This window comes from Haematobia irritans, chromosome 3, assembly GCF_050003625.1.
Source record: "Haematobia irritans isolate KBUSLIRL chromosome 3, ASM5000362v1, whole genome shotgun sequence".
Lineage (NCBI taxonomy): Eukaryota > Metazoa > Arthropoda > Insecta > Diptera > Muscidae > Haematobia > Haematobia irritans.
The window spans coordinates 71,069,017-71,086,753 of NC_134399.1; the positions used below are offsets into that span (position 1 = coordinate 71,069,017).

General features: G+C 36.1%; 1 protein-coding gene across 2 annotated transcripts in view; it reads right to left on the reverse strand.

Moving 5' to 3' along the window:
• Positions 1 to 1,062: 1,062 nt before the first annotated feature.
• The window catches only part of SK (small conductance calcium-activated potassium channel), a 966,885-nt gene continuing 950,210 nt past the window's right edge, over positions 1,063 to 17,737 (reverse strand). For both annotated transcript variants that reach the window (XM_075300451.1, XM_075300452.1), the window contains 2 exons: positions 1,796 to 1,897; positions 1,063 to 1,681 (listed from right to left, as the gene is read on the reverse strand). In XM_075300451.1, coding sequence (XP_075156566.1) covers positions 1,202 to 1,681; positions 1,796 to 1,897 — 582 coding nt within the window. In that variant the 3' untranslated portion in view covers positions 1,063 to 1,201. The remainder of the gene's footprint in view (positions 1,682 to 1,795; positions 1,898 to 17,737) is intronic.

A 17,737-nucleotide genomic window follows, 5' to 3' on the forward strand; every position in this document is an offset into this window, starting at 1 on the left:
CTTTTATTATATGTCGGAGATGTTTTAACATTCATAATCCTGCACTGTAATTATAAGATTTTAATCTTGTTGGGTAGGTTCTCAATAAAACGCATTGAAATATGAATTGTGATGTAATTGGAATATTATTCCGTTTTTAATTGAAAACGTCAAAATATCACTTCTTTAATTGGACATTTTTATATAAAATAAAAATTTTAAATAAATTCGTTTTCAACCGCAACTAAATTTTTATTAAAAAAAATTAGTGGTATTTTCTAAATTCGATTGAAATTGTAATTGCAACAGTGTGAGTGGTATTTTTTATGGTGTATTATTTGTTACTTTCGTTAAAACTTCCTTAATATCAGAATACGAAAATGTCAGTTGTTGATTGTAAATAAAAAATTACCCGAATCAAATATTTTTTTTTAATTGGAACCGTCAAAATATTCAATCATTCTTTTCATTGGACATTGATCAGTTTTTGAATTGAATTCGTTGTCAACTTCAAATACATTTTACTATAATTTGAATTCGAGCTAATTCGATATGAATATTAAGGAATTCGTATTATTAAGTTATTGAAAAGAATAAATTTTTTATTAATAAAATTGATTAAGAAATTAATGGAACCAATGAACATTTTTATTGAACAGTTTTTCAAATTCAATTAAAAATTTAGCTTAGTCATATTTTTTCTGTGTACATATTCCAACCACCTATCTTGGTATTTGAGAATCAAGAAATAACAATTATTATGCTATTTAAAGTAAGTCACCTATCTTTTAAAATATCAACCTTTGATTTCGATTTGGAAACTAGCATGTTTTAAACTCTTAAATTTTCTTATCAGTTTTTTTAAATTTTTGAGTGGTCTAGGGCTTCAAATCTATGATGGAGGATATATAAGGTTCGGCTTGGCCGAACTAATTGCCACTTGTTTTTTTTTACATTTATGTTTTATATATATTTTTTGTTTTTAATTTTGTATACAAAAAAACTTAAAAAAATACAACTTAAGATAAAACACTAAATTCTTTTAATTATCGTTTTTTGCGAAATTTTTTTATGTTTGTTTTTCTATATTGTATGAAATTCTTTTTCTCTCAAAGATAACATCATATTATCTCTATTTATAAAATCTAATTAGGAGCCATTCCAATTTGTTAAGGGCCAGGATAGAAAATTTCAGTTGTGGTGGGGGGGACAATAGTCGATTTCAATTTGCTCTATTTGCATTAAAGTGTCGCATAGGCGGAGGTGGAGGTGGTGGTTGTGATGGCGGTGGCAAAGATTGAGATTGTGGCAGTGAAGGTGGTTGTGATGGTAAGGATTTTGATTGTGGTATTGGTGGTGGTGGAGTTGGTGGCAATGTCAATGGTTTCATGGATTTCTTAAAGGGAATCAATGGCAATGTGTCGGAGGAGAAAAGATGGTGATTGGTGGTGGAAAATAGATGCGGATGTTGCTGCTGATTTTGTTGCTCGGCAATGGTTGAATTGGTCGAGTAAGCATTAAGTACCCACCTTGAATGGGGAAACTGCATCGAGGGAGCATTGAACATGGGCTGTGGCGTATGCGGCGGCTGCAGGGTTTGCGCCGCCGCATCTGGATGCAAGAAATTTTTACGTTGTTCTACACGTTCTTGATGTTGGCTCAGGCAACGGGTTATTATCTCGGGCAAGCTTTCCATGTGATCCTATAAAAGCAAAACAGAAAAACAATTTATCACATGAATTTATTAAAAGAAAATATTTTTTAATTATGGAATTAAATTCAGTGTTTTTGTATTTTTATTTAATTTAGACAATACTTGTAAGGCCTGCAATTTATCCTCCAGATTTGTTAAACGTTCCTCTATGGCATCCTGTCGACTGGACATATCCGATATTATTTCATATACCGTATTTTGGGTCTGAAAATTATTATCAAGTTTTACAAAAAAAATGTATTAATAATTTTTTTAAAACATTTGGATCAAATGTAAATCTTTTTTGTAAAACCTACACCACACACAAATATGTTTTTACAAACCTTATGGTAACCTGTTGTTTGAAAATAGAAGCTTAATATTTTAGTAATTCAAAATCAATCGTTATGAATTTGTTCGAGTATTTAATATAATATAAACTGGGGAATCAAAATTTGTAGATTACAATAATGGAAATTCATCCACGGTACAAGTGGTTAGTATGTTCGTTTTTTTTTCACCAGAACATTAAATTAAACTGCCAAAATAGTATGTATGACAACGTTTATATTTGTATTAAGTTATGGATGAAAACCATACATAACATTGTTTGCGTAGGTTATGTTAGATATAGTGGCGCTATTTCAGGCTTACTTAGACTATTCCCGTAACATGTTTAGCTCAGTGACACAGGGACTTTATTTTTCTTGCCGGGCCCGAATGGCGTTTCATACTGCGGTGAATTCACTTAGAGATGCCATAAACCTCAAAAACCTTATGGTGTTCGGTCGAATCTGGGATTGAATCCTTGAGCCTTTATATGCAGGTTAGGTTAGGTGGCAGCCCGATGTATCAGGCTCACTTAGACTATTCAGTCCATTGTCATACCACAGTGGTGAACTTCTTTCTTATCACTGAGTGCTGCCCGATTCCATGTTAGGCTCAGTGACAACGGACCTCCTCCGAACGGCATTTCACATTGCTGTGAAACCACTTAGATAAATTTTGAAACACTCAGTAATGCCACTAGCATTACTGAGGTGGGATAATCCACTGCTGAAAAACTTTTTGGTGTTTGGTCGAAGCAGAAATCGAACCCACGACCTTGTGTATGCAAGGCGGGAATGCTGACCATTGCACCATGGTGGCTCTTTTTATGCAAGGTGGACATTCTAATCATGGCGTCAATGATTGCGTAGCATTTTGTATTTTGACATTATTTGGTTGAACAGGTATATACGGCCGGGCCGAATCTTAACATAAATACCCACCACCATGAATCATGTATAATAGTTTGATTTGAAAACTCTTCGTCGTAAATAAATATAAAGAATTTCAGCTGAATTTGATGACAGATCCTCTCTCATGTAAATTTATATACATATGCACAAGCCTATTCGAAGTAATCGAATACTTCGATTAATGAATAGAACAGAAACACTGTAAAGCGATTACAGTGTCAAGCACTGCAGAGCCATTACATTCAAAAGGAATCGTTGTGCAGTTCTTTCCAATATTTTGGTTTTGTTGTAATCCTCACGATACGAGTAAAACATAACATTTTTAGGGAAGATAGAATATTTTGCTTTAGCAAAGACGAAACTTCGTATGCGACACGAAGTAACTAATTATCAACAGAAAAACAAACACAATCGTCGATCAGTTGATTGGCAGAAGCAAACACAATAGATATAAGAAGATGGTACATTGGCCTACGCCACACCAAATGTTGCATTGACGGTGCTAGTACCATACATGTTTTTAATTTTTTATTTTTTAAATGAAAAATTTATTTTCTTAATGAAACAACCCAGCAAAAACTCCTATTACCAAGTATGTATACAAGTATGCCTGCGCCAAATTGGTAACAACTTCCTGGTACATATATCAGTAGTAATACTTTTACACGGGCATGACATTGGAGGAAAGTTCTTCCGTGCAAGCATAACAGCTGTCGAAAAATAAGTACTTCTTCGCAAGCATACCAGCTCTCCAAAAATAATATCTTTACCATAAAAATACCCAAAAAGTGCGAACTCATCCCTGTTGTTTTTTAATCCAACACACTGTACCACGCTCCACGACATGGATCTATTCAATGATGTTATTTTGTAATACAAATTATGTACTATATAACATTAGAAAACAAAGGTATATTTTATTGGAAATTTTTTCTGAAATGTAATTTGGCATTACTTATCGCTACTATTAACGGTGACCAGTGTAGAGCCGAACCCGGACCTCAAGATATGATTTTGATTACCGGTATTAATAGAAAGAATCACTTTTTGCCTACACAGGTGAGTTATTATTTTTAAATCCCATGTAATACTGCAAGTAGTAACTTTTTGATTACCGGTATTACTGAAAGAATCACTAGTGCTTACCCAGTTTTTGATGGGTAATGTTAAATTTTAGGCAACAACAAAAAAAATAAATTTTCCCGTTTATAGAAATTTATTTCCTGCGCTTAATTTCTTTTTATTTGCATTTTAATGCTATGTCAATACTTGTCGTATACGCGTTTGGTTCGATGAACGAAAAGTATGGACTTAGCCAGTGCTGCCGCTAGTGAAAAATTGAGTGAAGTAGATTTTGGAAAAAAGTGGAGTAGATTGAATAAAATTGAAGTAGCATACATTTTTGAAAACAAAAAAATAGAATTCATTTTATTATACCCTCCACCATAGGATGGGGGTATATTAACTTTGTCATTCCGTTTGTAACACATCGAAATATTGCTCTAAGACCCCATAAAGTATATATATTCTGGGTCGTGGTGAAATTCTGAGTCGATCTTAGCATGGAACAAGTGAGTCGATCTGAGTATGGAACAAGTAGTTTTTATTGATGTAGGTCGGATGGTATTTCAAATAGGCCATATCGGTCCAGTTTTACGTATAGCCCCCATATAAACGGACCGCCAAATTTGGCTTGCGGGGACTCTAAGAGAAGCAAATTTTATCCGATCCAGCTGAAATTTGGTACACGGTGTAAGTATATGGTCTCTAACAACTATGCAAAAATTGGTCCACATCGGTTGATAATTCAATGATTAAAACCGCTATGTTCATCGTAATTAAAGGAATAGGAAAAGCAATTAGGTAATATGGGGAAAAATTTAAAAATTTGAAGCAGAACAAAAAGTGAAGCAGATTTTCGGAAGAAGGAGTGACGAAGTAAATTTTGTGAAAATGAAGCAAAATACTTCGATTGAAGTAGTAGCGGCAGCACTGGACTTAGCCCAGTAAATGGTTTTATGTTCTCGGCAGCTAATCTCCCATCTTCTTCTGGCTATTGTCTTTGGGCAAAAGTCAGTGAATGCAGGCTGTGAGCGGGTTTGGGTTTTTATTGTAGGTGCCAACAACACACAAATAGGAATGGAGAGTGTGTGTGTGTAGCATCAGTAGCCAGTATTTTCCGGGCTCTTGTCCCCAAAATGGAACGCTTTCATCCCCAAAAATCCCCAATTTAATTTAAAATTCCCCACAAAAATCCCCAATATATTTTTGGGAAGTCTTTAAAAAAAAGTAAAGGAATAGACTCTGCCATAAAAAATACGTAATGAATTTAAAATTGAAAAAAAAGGCTAAAGACAAGGCTAAAGAAAGACAAAACACAAAACCAGGAGGCGGGTGGTCAAAATATCATCCGATACGAGCCATTGTAATTATTGGTATAAAGTGTCATCGAAAATTTGCCTTATACAAATCGTCTTCTAAATGCTCGAGAAAAAAAATTGGTTGATCGATCAAAAGGCGTTGTTGTCCCGATATGAACTCTATGGGATATATTTTCCAAATCAGTGATGTAGGCAAATGAGGGGGCAACAGATCGACCCGAGTCCTAACGAAATAATTTCACAATAGTAAAAAAATTCTTAGGAAACAGAGTAAAATGTAAAGTACCTCTTGGGCCCCCAAATAAATGCTTGGAGATTCTCTCTACTTCTAAAGCCTTTTGTAAAGCATGTAAAAGTAAAGAATCTCATATTAACCATAATTCTGTAAAAGTAAAGAATCTCATATTAACCATAATTCTAAATCTGATTTATTATACTGAATCGATTTCGAAAATTCCCCACGAAAATCCCCAAATGTGTGGATTTTCCTCACTAAATCCCCAAGTCCCCAACTCAAAAATTTCGTCCCCATCCACGAAAAAATATCTCCGATTTGGGGGAAAACCCCCATACTGGCAATACTGTGTAGCATATTCTTATAGTTGAGCGAACGAAATAACTTCAGAACATTTAGACTTTCAGGCAAATCGGATAAAAATTGCAGTGTCTAGAGGTTCAAGAAGTCAAATTGAGAGATCGGTCTATACCAAAACAGGGACCCATACACATTATATTCGAGAAACTTTTGTGCATGCCTAAAATACCTCTATACAACAAATTTCAGAAAAATAAGATACGAATTTCAGTGTCCATAAGGCCAAGAAGTATATTCAGGAGATCAGGCCATATGCACACAAGAAAATTTTTTTCTGATTCAATCACGAAATTAATTGATCCAATTAATTTTTAATTGAAATGTCTTCAATCACAGAAATGATAGTATCAATTAAAAATAAAAGGTCAATTAAAAAGTTAATTGATCCAATTAAAAAATTAATTGATACTATTATTTTTGTGATTGATTTTTGTTTCAATTAAAAAATTTGTTGAATCAATTAAATTTTTAATTGAATATTTTTTAAAACTCAATTAATATTTTAATTGGAAAAATTTTCGTGAAATTTTTTTGTGTGTGTGGGGGCTATACCAACATATGAACCGACACACACCATATTCGGCACACTTGTTTATGGACACCTCTTGATTTTTAATTTTAGGCGAATCGGAACAAAAGGGGGATATGTAGACACTCTAGAAGTCAAATCTGGAGATTTGGTTATATGGGGGATCCACCAAAACAGGGACCGATATACACTATCTTCGATAGATTGGTGTATGGACCTACAATACCTCTAATTTTCCAATTTCATCGTAAACAATTATGGTGTCTAGAAGTCAAAAAAAAATCGGGAAACCGGGCTATATTGAGGCCCTTCCAAATCACCATATTCGCACACTTATTTATGGATCCAAAATACCTCTAGGCTTTCATTTGCAGGCAAATTAGAAGACATATGCATACATCGCGTACCAAATTTTAACTGGATCGAATGAAATTTACTCCTCCAAGAGGCTCCGAAGCTCAAATATGGGAATTGGATTTTATGGGGGCTATATTTAAGTATGGACCCATAAGGACAATTTATTGCATGGTTGGTAGATGGTATACACTAACATCGTGTTTCAAATTTCAACCGGATCGGATGAAGTTTGCTCTTCCAGGAGGATCCGCAAGTCAAAAATTGTTATAAAGTTTATCAATTCTGGTGTTTGGTTTATGTGAGGGCAATTCCTAAAAGTGGTGCGATATTGCCTATTTGTAATATTATCTGCTATACATTTCAACAGACGGACGAATATTGCTAGATCGACTCAGAATTTCACCATGACCCAGAATATATATACTTTATGGGGTTTGAGACCAAAATTTCGATACCGAATACACTCCTATGGTGCAGGGTATAAAAATGTGGAATATCATTTAATTTCGGTCATCATATTAATACTGTGTTTAGTTTAGTGAGCTAATGTACTAAGCTCACTTGGCTATCCAGTATTAAAAGAAAACAAGTCTAATATTATAAACATTTACAGATTTGCTTTATGGAGGGACCAAAAACTGTATGAAGTTTGGCCGGGTTGAAACTCATATATCCCTTGCAATGAATATGCATAATTAGGATTTCTGTTTGACATAATAAATACACTGAAAAAAGGTTCCAAAGATTTTACACTAATGACTTTGGTTTTGATTCCGAGCCAAAGGAGCAGAGAATTGAAGTAAGGATATTTTTATTGAAAAACATCTCCTATTTGTAAACTCTTTTTTGCTTTGCAGTCAAGATATAAAAAGTCAACCAATTTAAAGACGTTTTCATTAATTTTAAAGAATTTTTCACTGTTATCTCTAGATGAAGCCAAATTATGCAAAGACAAAAAGTGTCGGGCCGTTTAAATCATACACTGTACCACACCTACACAGAAAAAAAAGTAACCTACATTATGGGAAAAATGAACTATCTCGTGCGAAAATTGAACTAAATTGTATTCCGAATTTTGAGATTCTTTAAATTGACGAAAATTTTCCGACATTTTTGGATTTTTAATTACCATTTTAATGTACACTTAAAAACATAAAATTTCTCCAAAAAAGGGAAACTCGCCCTGCTCGAATTTTTGAAAACTGCAGAAAAGTTCTCCGATTGGTTTTATATTGTCAAGTACTTTGGAAGATAGTCTCTAGGTAAAAATCAAGTAACTTTGTACACAATTCACTGTGTAGGGTACATAAGTTTCAGTATGGCTAAACTTTCGGCAGTACATACTTTTTATACCCTCCACCATAGGATGGGGGTATATTAACTTTGTCATTCCGTTTGTAACACATCGAAATATTGCTCCAAGACCCCATAAAGTATATATATTCTGGGTCGTGGTGAAATTCTGAGTCGATCTAAGCATGTCCGTCCGTCCGTCCATCCATCTGTTGAAATCACGCTTACTTCCGAACGAAACAAGCTATCGACTTGAAACTTGGCACAAGTAGTTGTTATTGATGTAGGTCGGATGGTATTGAACATGGGCGTATAGCCCCCATATAAACCGACGCTCAGATTTGGCTTGCGTAGCCTCTTGGAGGAGCAAAATTAATCCGATCCGGATGAAATTCGGTACATGGTGTTAGTATATGGTCTCCCACGACCATGCAAAAATTGGTCCAAATCCGTCCATAATTATATATAGCCCCCATATAAACCGTTCCCCAGATTTGATCTCCGGAGCCTCTTGGAGAAGCCAAATTCATCCGATCCGGTTGAAATTTGGAACGAGGTGTTAGTATATGGCCGCTAATAATCATGCCAAAATTGGTCCATATCGGTCTATAGTTATATACAGCCGACCCCCAATCACACAAAAATTGGTCCATATCGGTTCATAATCATGGTTGCCACTCGAGCCAAAAATAATCTAGCAAAATTTTATTTTTATAAAAAATTTGCAAAATTTTATTTCTATAGAAAATTTTGTCAAAATTTTATTTCTATAGAAAATTTTGCCCAAGTTTTACTGCTATAGAAAATGTTGTCAACATTTTATTTTGTCAAAATTTTATTTCTATAGAAACTTTTGTCAAAATTTTATTTCTATACAAAATTTTGTCAAACTTAATTATATACGTATTTAATCGGCCTTTTTATACCCTCCACCATAGGATGGGGGTATATTAACTTTGTCAATCCGTTTGTAACACATCGAAATATTGCTCTAAGACCCCATAAAGTTTATATATTCTGGATCGTGGTGAAATTCTGAGTCGATCTGAGCATGTCCGTCCGTCCGTCCGTCTGTTGAAATCACGCTAACTTCCGAACGAAACAAGCCATCGACTTGAAACTTGGCACAAGTAGTTGTTATTGATGTAGGTCGGACGGTATTGAAAATGGGCCATATCGGTGCACTTTCACGTATAGCCCCCATATGAACGGACCCCCAAATTTGGCTTGCAGACCCTCTAAGAGAAGCAAATTTCATCCGATCCGGCTGAAATTTTGTACATGGTGTTAGTATACGGTCTCTAACAACTATGCAAAAATTGGTCCACATCTGTCCATAATTATATATAGCCCCCATATAAACCGATCCCCCGATTTGGCTTTTGGAGCCTCTAAGAGAAGCAAATTTCATCCGATCCGGCTGAAATTTGGTACATTGTGTTAGTATATGGTCTTTAACAACCAAGCAAAAATTGGTTCACATCGGTCCATAATTATATATAGCCCCTATATAAACCGATCCCCAGATTTGGCTTGCGGAGCCTCTAAGAGAAGCAAATTTCATCCGATCCGGCTGAAATTTTGTACATTGAGTTAGTATATGGTCTTTCACAACCATGCAAAAATTGGTCCATATCGGTCCATAATTATATAGCTCCCATATAAACCGATCCCCAGATTTGGCTTGCGGAGCCTCTAAGAGAAGCAAATTTCATCCTATCCGGCGGAAATTTGGTACATGGTGTTAGTATATGGTCTCTAATGACCATGCAAAAATTGGTCCCCATCGGTGCCTTATTATATATAGCTCCATATAAACCGATCGCCAGATTTGACCTCCGGAGCCTCTTGGAAGACTAAAATTCATCTAATTCAGTTGATATTTGGTACGTGGTGTTAATATATGACCTCAAACACCCATGCAAATATTGGTCGAAATCGGTCCATAATTATGTATAGCCCCCATATAAACCGATCCCAAATTTGACCTCCGGAGCCCCTTGCATGAATTGGTTCACATCAGTCCATAGGCCCCATATAACCGATCCCCAGATTTGACCTCCGGTGCCTTGTGGAGAAGCAAAATTCATCCGAGCTGGTTGAAATTTGGTACGTGGTGGTAGTATATGATATTTAACAACTATGCCAAAAGTGGTCCATATCAGTCCATAATCATATATAGGCCCTATATAAACCGATCCCGGGATTTGGTTTTGGAGCCTCTTGGAGGAGTAAATTTCCTCCGAGTCAGTTTAAATTTGGTACATTGTGCTAGTATGTGGCCGTTAACAACCATGCGTAATTAGGTCCATATCGGTCTATAGTTATATATAGCCCTCTGATAACTCGATCCCCAATTACACAAAAATTAGTCCATATCAAGTTCATAATTGCATGTAGCCCCCATATAAGCGACCCCCATATTTCAATTCTGGCTACCTACGTACCGTGCAAAAGTCCATATCGATTCGTAATTATTTGTAGACTTACATACCTTTTTGTCTAATATATACCACGTGTGGACTAACTCACAATTTAGAAAACAATCCATGGTGGAGGGTACATAAGATTCGGCCTGGCCGAACTTACGGCCGTTTATACTTGTTTAGTTTAATATATACCATCTATGGACTAACTGGCAATGTAGAAGACGGTGTCCAATGTGGAGGGTACTTAAGCTTCGGACTGGCCGAACTTACGGCCGTATATACTTGTTAAACTTGATTTTTTTATTTTGTATACACACTGGCTTTTTCCCAATTATCTCATTAATCTTTCTCCTTTATAAACCGATCCCCAGATTAGTTGTCCAGAGCCTATGGAGTAGCAGATTTCATTCGATGTAGGTGAATCCTCTGAAGAAATAAGTATTGGTCTCACACCCCACTAAGTTGATATATTCTAGCCAATCAAGCGATGTCCGTCCGTTCGTACATGCGAATATCTGTCCGCCCGGCTGCTAAAATCCCGCTAATTTCCCAAAGATCCAAGCTATCGACTTTAAACTTGCTTCAAGTAGTTGTTATTGGTGTAGGTCGTATGGTATTGCAAATGGACCATATTAGACGGTTTTTAGGTATCGCCCCCATATAAACCGGCCAAAAAAGTTTTTTTGAGAGCCTTGGAAGTGGCCGACCAGATTGAAATTTAGTACGTGATGGTAGGATATGCGTTCTGCCAACCCAAAAATTGGTCATATCGATAGATAATTATATATAGGACGGCGTTATAACAGGTTGGCTGATAAGTCCTCGGTCTGACACATAGATGGAGTCGCTAGTATTAAATGCATATTATTTTTATATAGTACCAACCTTCAAATGATTCGTGTCAAAATGACGTGACGTCTGTAAGTCAATTAGTTTCTTTTGTGAAGCAACTTTTGTTATTGTGAAAAAAATGGAAAAAAAAGGAATTTCGTGTTTTGATAAAATACTGTTTTCTGAAGGGAAAAAATACGATGGAAGCATAAACTTAGCTTGATAATGAGTTTCCGGACTCTGCCCAGGGAAATCAACAATAATTGATTGGTATGCAAAATTCAAGCGTGGTGAAATGAGCACGGATGACGGTGAACGCAGTGGACGCCAGAAAGAGGTGGTTACCGACGAAAACATCAAAAAAATCCACAAAATGATTTTGAATGACCGTAAAATTAAGTTGATCGAGATAGCAGAGGCCTTAAAGATATCAAAGGAACGTGTTGGTCATATCATTCATCAATATTTGGACATGCTTGCCGTGCGAGCTCACATTTGACCAAAAACAACAACGTGTTGATGATTCTGAGCGGTGTTTGCAGCTGTTAACTCGTAATACACCCGAGTTTTTCCGTTGATATGTGACAACGGATGAAACATGGCACCATCACTACACTCCTGAGTCCAATCGACAGTCGGCTGAGTGGACAACGACCGGTGAACAGCCTCCGAGGCGTGGAAAGACTCAAAAGTCCGCTGGCAAAGTAATGGCCTCTGTTTTTGGGATGCACATGGAATAATTTTTATCGATTATCTTGAGAAGGGAAAAACCATCAACATTGACTATTATATGGCATTATTGGAGCGTTTGAAGGTCGAAATCGCGGCAAAACGGCCCCATATGAAGAAAAAAGTGTTGTTCCACCAAGACAACGCACCGTGCTACAATTCATTGAGAACGATGGCAAAAATTCATGAATTGGGCTTCGAAGTGCTTCCCCATCCACCGTATTCTCCAGATCTGGCCCCAACGACTTTTCCTTGTTCTCAGACCTCAAAAGGATGCTCGCAGGGAAAAAAATTTGGCTGCAATGAAGAGGTGATCGCCGAAACAGAGGCCTATTTTGAGGCAAAACCGAAGGAGTACTACCAAAATAGTATCAAAAAATTGGAAGGTCGTTATAATCGTTGTATCGCTCTTGAAGGGAACTATGTTGAATAATAAAAACGAATTTTGACAAAAAAATGTGTTTTTCTTTGTAAGACCGGGGACTTATCTGCCAACCTGTTACTAACTTTGTCATTCCGTGTGTAACACATCGAAATAATGGTTTCAGACGTCATTAAGTATATATTGTGGGTCGTTGTGCAATTCTGAGCCAATCTAGTGATGTCCTTCTTTCCATATGCCTCGCTGTCCGTCCGTCAATCTATTGAAGTCAGGCTAACATCCAAAAGACACAAGATATCGACGTGAAACTTGGCATAGATGAGCCACTATAGATTTTCAACTCGTTTATAGTTTGCATGGTATATATTTTGCGTTTCCTCAATAGGCTCTGCCGTTTCATTTAGTAAGTTTCGCTTTTAATATACAATTCTGACCTATAACCAACAATTGTAACGTTGGTATCCTATAAATGAAGCTTCTCCAATTAAAATATCAAAATATAATTTTAAATCATTAAACATGTTTTTTTTTAATTCGAAAATATAATAGACTATAGGTTACTTACCAAATTGGGAATATACAAAACCTTTTTTTTATAAATTAGTCCTTAATAATATTTTGGTACAAAAACTAAATGTTAATCGTTGAATATTCTAAATCCTGTTCACAAAAAAGAAAATACTTCGAAAATTTATGAAAATAATATTTTGAAGTAATAATATTTATAATGTTTCGGTTTTATAAATTTACCTTATTATCTATGCATCATAAAAATTTTGAAAAAAAAACTAAACACAACAAAACACAAAATTAATCACAGAAGCATCATTAAACATAAAATGCTGTATTTGGGGCCTCCACACTCCATATAATGTTTGCAAAAATATATAAGTAAATAAAAACAAAAACATTTCCTATATAGAATATATTAATTAAATTAAATTACTCTGATCCTAGGGTGGTGTAAAAAATGGTAACAATGGATTGTTGATCTTCTACATTGAGTAGCTCACTTCACATCGTATCAAATAAGGCCTGATTTTATTTTAAAAAAGTTATTCGTTATGCGATTCAATCGCTATTATTTGATTGCGTTATATTTTACTGAAAATCTACAACCACTTATTGGTTGTGTGCTCCAAAACACATCAAATTGAAGGAAAAGCCAGATTTAGAATTAATCTAAAAAATCAAAGAGGTACTTCATAAATTTTTTGTATAGAAAATAACCTTTTGACAAAACTTTCTATAGACAAAATTTTCTACAGAAATAAAATTTTGACAAAATTTTCTATAGAAAATATAAATTTGACGAACATTCTTTTCCTCCGTTGGTTAAGCTACACTTGTAGTTTAGTCAATGCATGGCTTTAAACAAATGGCTTTAGAAATAAAATTTTGAAAACATTTTCTATAGAAATAAAATTTGTATAGAATTTCCGATAGAAATAAAATTGATACAGAATTTCCGATAGAAATAAAATCCTTCAGAAACTAATGATAACAAGTAGTGTTCTCTAATAGTTTCTGAGATATATGGGATAGTCGAATATGCAGAAGACGAATTTTTGGAATATTGAAGTTTTCTGATCGATTTCTGTTTTTTTTTTAAATCGAGTCAAATCGACGAATCGTTTTGATAGTGACCAAATTTGACTAATCGACTTATAATACTAAAAATCTTTAAAACCATAATCAAATTAAAAGACGACCTTCTCATAATGAGAAAAAGTTGAAAAAAAACTCGAAAAACCATTTTTTTAATTAAGAAAAAAGCCATTACCGTATTAGCTGTTCAATTCGCCTAGAATGGTTTCTCAGATATGGGCGATCCTATATTGGGGCTATATATAACCGATATCTAGTAACTCAAATACAGTATGTGAGACTTTTGGTTTTTTGTCGGGGCAATTATGTTATCTATTACTTTTTTGTCTGGTCAATTAACAAAGATCGATTTCCCAGATATGCGCAATCTAATATCGGGGCTATATATAGGCGACATCTGGAGACGCTTTATATAAAATACTGTACATTAGACTTTTGATTATGTATTTTTGATTTTATATCTATGCTGAAATTTTGGCTGGTATTTTGTAAAGTCTCTGACATCTATGTCTCTAGAGTGGAACCCTTGGCAAATCCTGAAGACACTTACCATCCTACTTTTTGTATTTCCTTTGATTCATATAGTCGGGATATTGGAATGGATTTTAGAAAATCTGACATATTAGGACTTAAGGGTACTCTTAGCCGTGTTGATTGGTTATTTGATTGCGATAATTTAGTCTCTCAGGTTTCTGATTTTTATGATACTTTTGCCGATCTGATGAGGACTTTCGTTCCCTTATCTAATAGACAGTCGGATCTTGCACCTCCCTGGTTTACGAAGGAACTTCATCGTGTTCGTAACTTAAGAAATAGGTTGTACAGGAAATTTCTTTTGAGTGGCGAATCTATTGATTTTCTTAGCTACTCAGTTGCTAGATCTAATTTCGTCAGACTCAACAAGAATTGTTATGAAAGTTATTTGAGTAGAATGCGCTATTCGTTAATTCGAAAAGAACGACACGAGCCTTTCTTAATTTTATGAGATATAGGGACACAGTTTCTAATGATGAGAGAGTGATTGCTGATATGTTCGCTGATTATTTTAAGGAGTCCTATGTTGATAGTTCGAATGTTGGATCGGACTATCCGTATTTCATTCCCTCTTTTACTATATTTTCCCATATTACGTTGACGGAAACTGAGGTTCTTAACGGATTAAGATCCTTGCCTGTAAATTATTGCCCTGGGCCTGATGGTATACCTTCTGTTGAACTTATCTTTGAGGGATGGTAGCTTCCCAGACATATGGAAGATTAGTTATGTCATTCCCTTGTTCAAGAAAGGTAGTAGGTCTGACATTGGGAATTACAGATGTATTGCTAAGTTAAGTGTATATACCTAAACTGTTTGAGCTTTTGGTAACTAGGAGAAGTTCGTGCTCCCTTTCTAATATTATATCAGAATGCAAACATGGTTTTATGAGAGGTAGGTCTAACAGGTTGGCTGATAAGTCCCCGGTCTGACACATAGATGGCGTCGCTAGTATTAAATGCATATTATTTTTATATAGTACCAACCTTCAAATGATTTGACGTCTGTAAGTCAATTAGTTTGTGAGATCGAGCGTCTTTTGTGAAGCAACTTTTGTTATTGTGAAAAAATGGAAAAAAGGAATTTCGAGTTTTGATAAAATACTGTTTTCTGAAGGGAAAAAATACGATGGAAGCAAAAACTTGGCTTGATAATGAGTTTTCGGACTCTGCCCCAGGGAAATCAACAATAATTGATTGGTATGCAAAATTCAAGCGTGGTGAAATGAGCACGGAGGACGGTGAACGCAGTGGACGCCCGAAAGAGGTTGTTAAAGGGTGATACGGTCTTAATTTGGTCAAGGGAAAACGCATGTAAATCGGTGAAATCGTTTATTTAAAAAATCAAATTAAATTTCTTTTTCAAGTGCAATTAGTATAAAATTCAGGAAAAATATTCAGTTAGGCTCTCGCTTTTCCAAATCCGAATTGCCTGGCCTCACGCTTGACACCTGCCATCAGATTTTGTACAGCCACCTTGTCCACCTTCTTCGCCGTAGAAAACCAGTTTGTCTTGAACTGCTGCTCGTCCTAAGAAGTTTTTTTGGTCTTCTTTAGGTTCCGCTTGACAATAGCCCAGTATTTCTAAATTGGGAGGGTTCTTGTCCTTGGGAACCACCTGCACGTTGTTGACGGCGTACCACTCCATGGCCTTTTTACCGTAATGGTAAGATGCCAAATCCGGCCAAAACAGTACGGAACAACCGTGTTCTTCAGGAAAGGCAGCAGACGTTTATACAAACACTCTTTCACGTAAATTTCTTGGTTGACAGTCCCGGAAGCTACAGATGGCTTGCCAAACCAGATATTTCTTTGCGAACTTTGACAATTTTATGTGCTTCAAAATATCTGCTACTTTTCCCCTTCCTTTTGCCGTATAAAACTCTTGTCCCGGAAGCTGCTTGTAGTCGGCTTTGACGTAGGTTTCGTCGTCCATTACCACGCAGTCAAACTTCGTCAGCATCGTCGTGTACAGCCTCCGGGATCGCGCTTTGGCCGTCGTATTTTGTTTATCATCGCGATTTGGAGTCACTACCTTCTTGTAAGTCGATAGTCCGGCTCGTTTTTTGGCTCGGTGCACGGATGTATACGATACACCCAGCTTATTTGCGGCATCTCGGAGAGAGAGGTTAGGGTTTCGCTTGAAACTACCGGCAACTCTCTTTGTGGTCTCAGCGGCTTCCGGTTTTCGATTTCGCCCGATCCAGACTTCCTGGCTGTCGACAAACGTTCCCCAAACACTTTAATTACATTTGTAACGGTTGATTTGGCAACTTTTAGCGATTTTGCCAGCTTTGCGTGCGAGTAGCTCGGATTTTCGCGATGCGCGAGCAAAATTTTGATACGCTGCTCTTCTTGCTTGGACGGCATTTTGACAACTGAAGAGTGAATTCCAAAATCAAAATAGGAGCAACATTCTACACACACACATACACCTTCAAAATGAGGGGTGTTTAGGTTTTTAAATGCAAAATTGAAAGAAATACGTCAAGTTTATATTGACCAAATTTTGACCGTATCACCCTTTACCGACGAAAACATCAAAAAAATCTACAAAATGATTTTGAATGACCGTAAAATGAAGTTGATCGAGATAGCAGAGGTCGTAAAGATATCAAAGGAACGTGTTGGTCATATCATTCATCAATATTTGGATATGCGGAAGCTCTGTGCAAAATGGGTGCCGCGCGAGCTCACATTTGACCAAAAACAACAACGTGTTGATGATTCTGATCGGTGTTTGCAGCTGTTAACTCGTAATACACCCGAGTTTTTCCGTCGATATGTGACAATGGATGAAACAGGGCTCCATCACTACACTCCTGAGTCCAATCGACAGTCGGCTGATTGGACAGCGACTTCGAAATTGGATTTCGAATTGCTTCCCCACCCACCGTATTCTCCAAATCTGGCCCCCAGCGACTTTTTCTTGTTCTCAGACCACAAAAGGATGCTCGCAGGGGAAAAATTTGGCTGCAAAGAAGAGGTGATCGCCGAAACTGAGGCCTATTTTGAGGCAAAACCGAAGGAGTGCTACCAAAATGGTATCAAAAAATTGGAAGGTCGTTATAATCGTTGTATCGCTCTTGAAGGGAACTATGTTGAATAATAAAAACGAATTTTGACAAAAAAATGTGTTTTTGTTTGTAAGACCGGG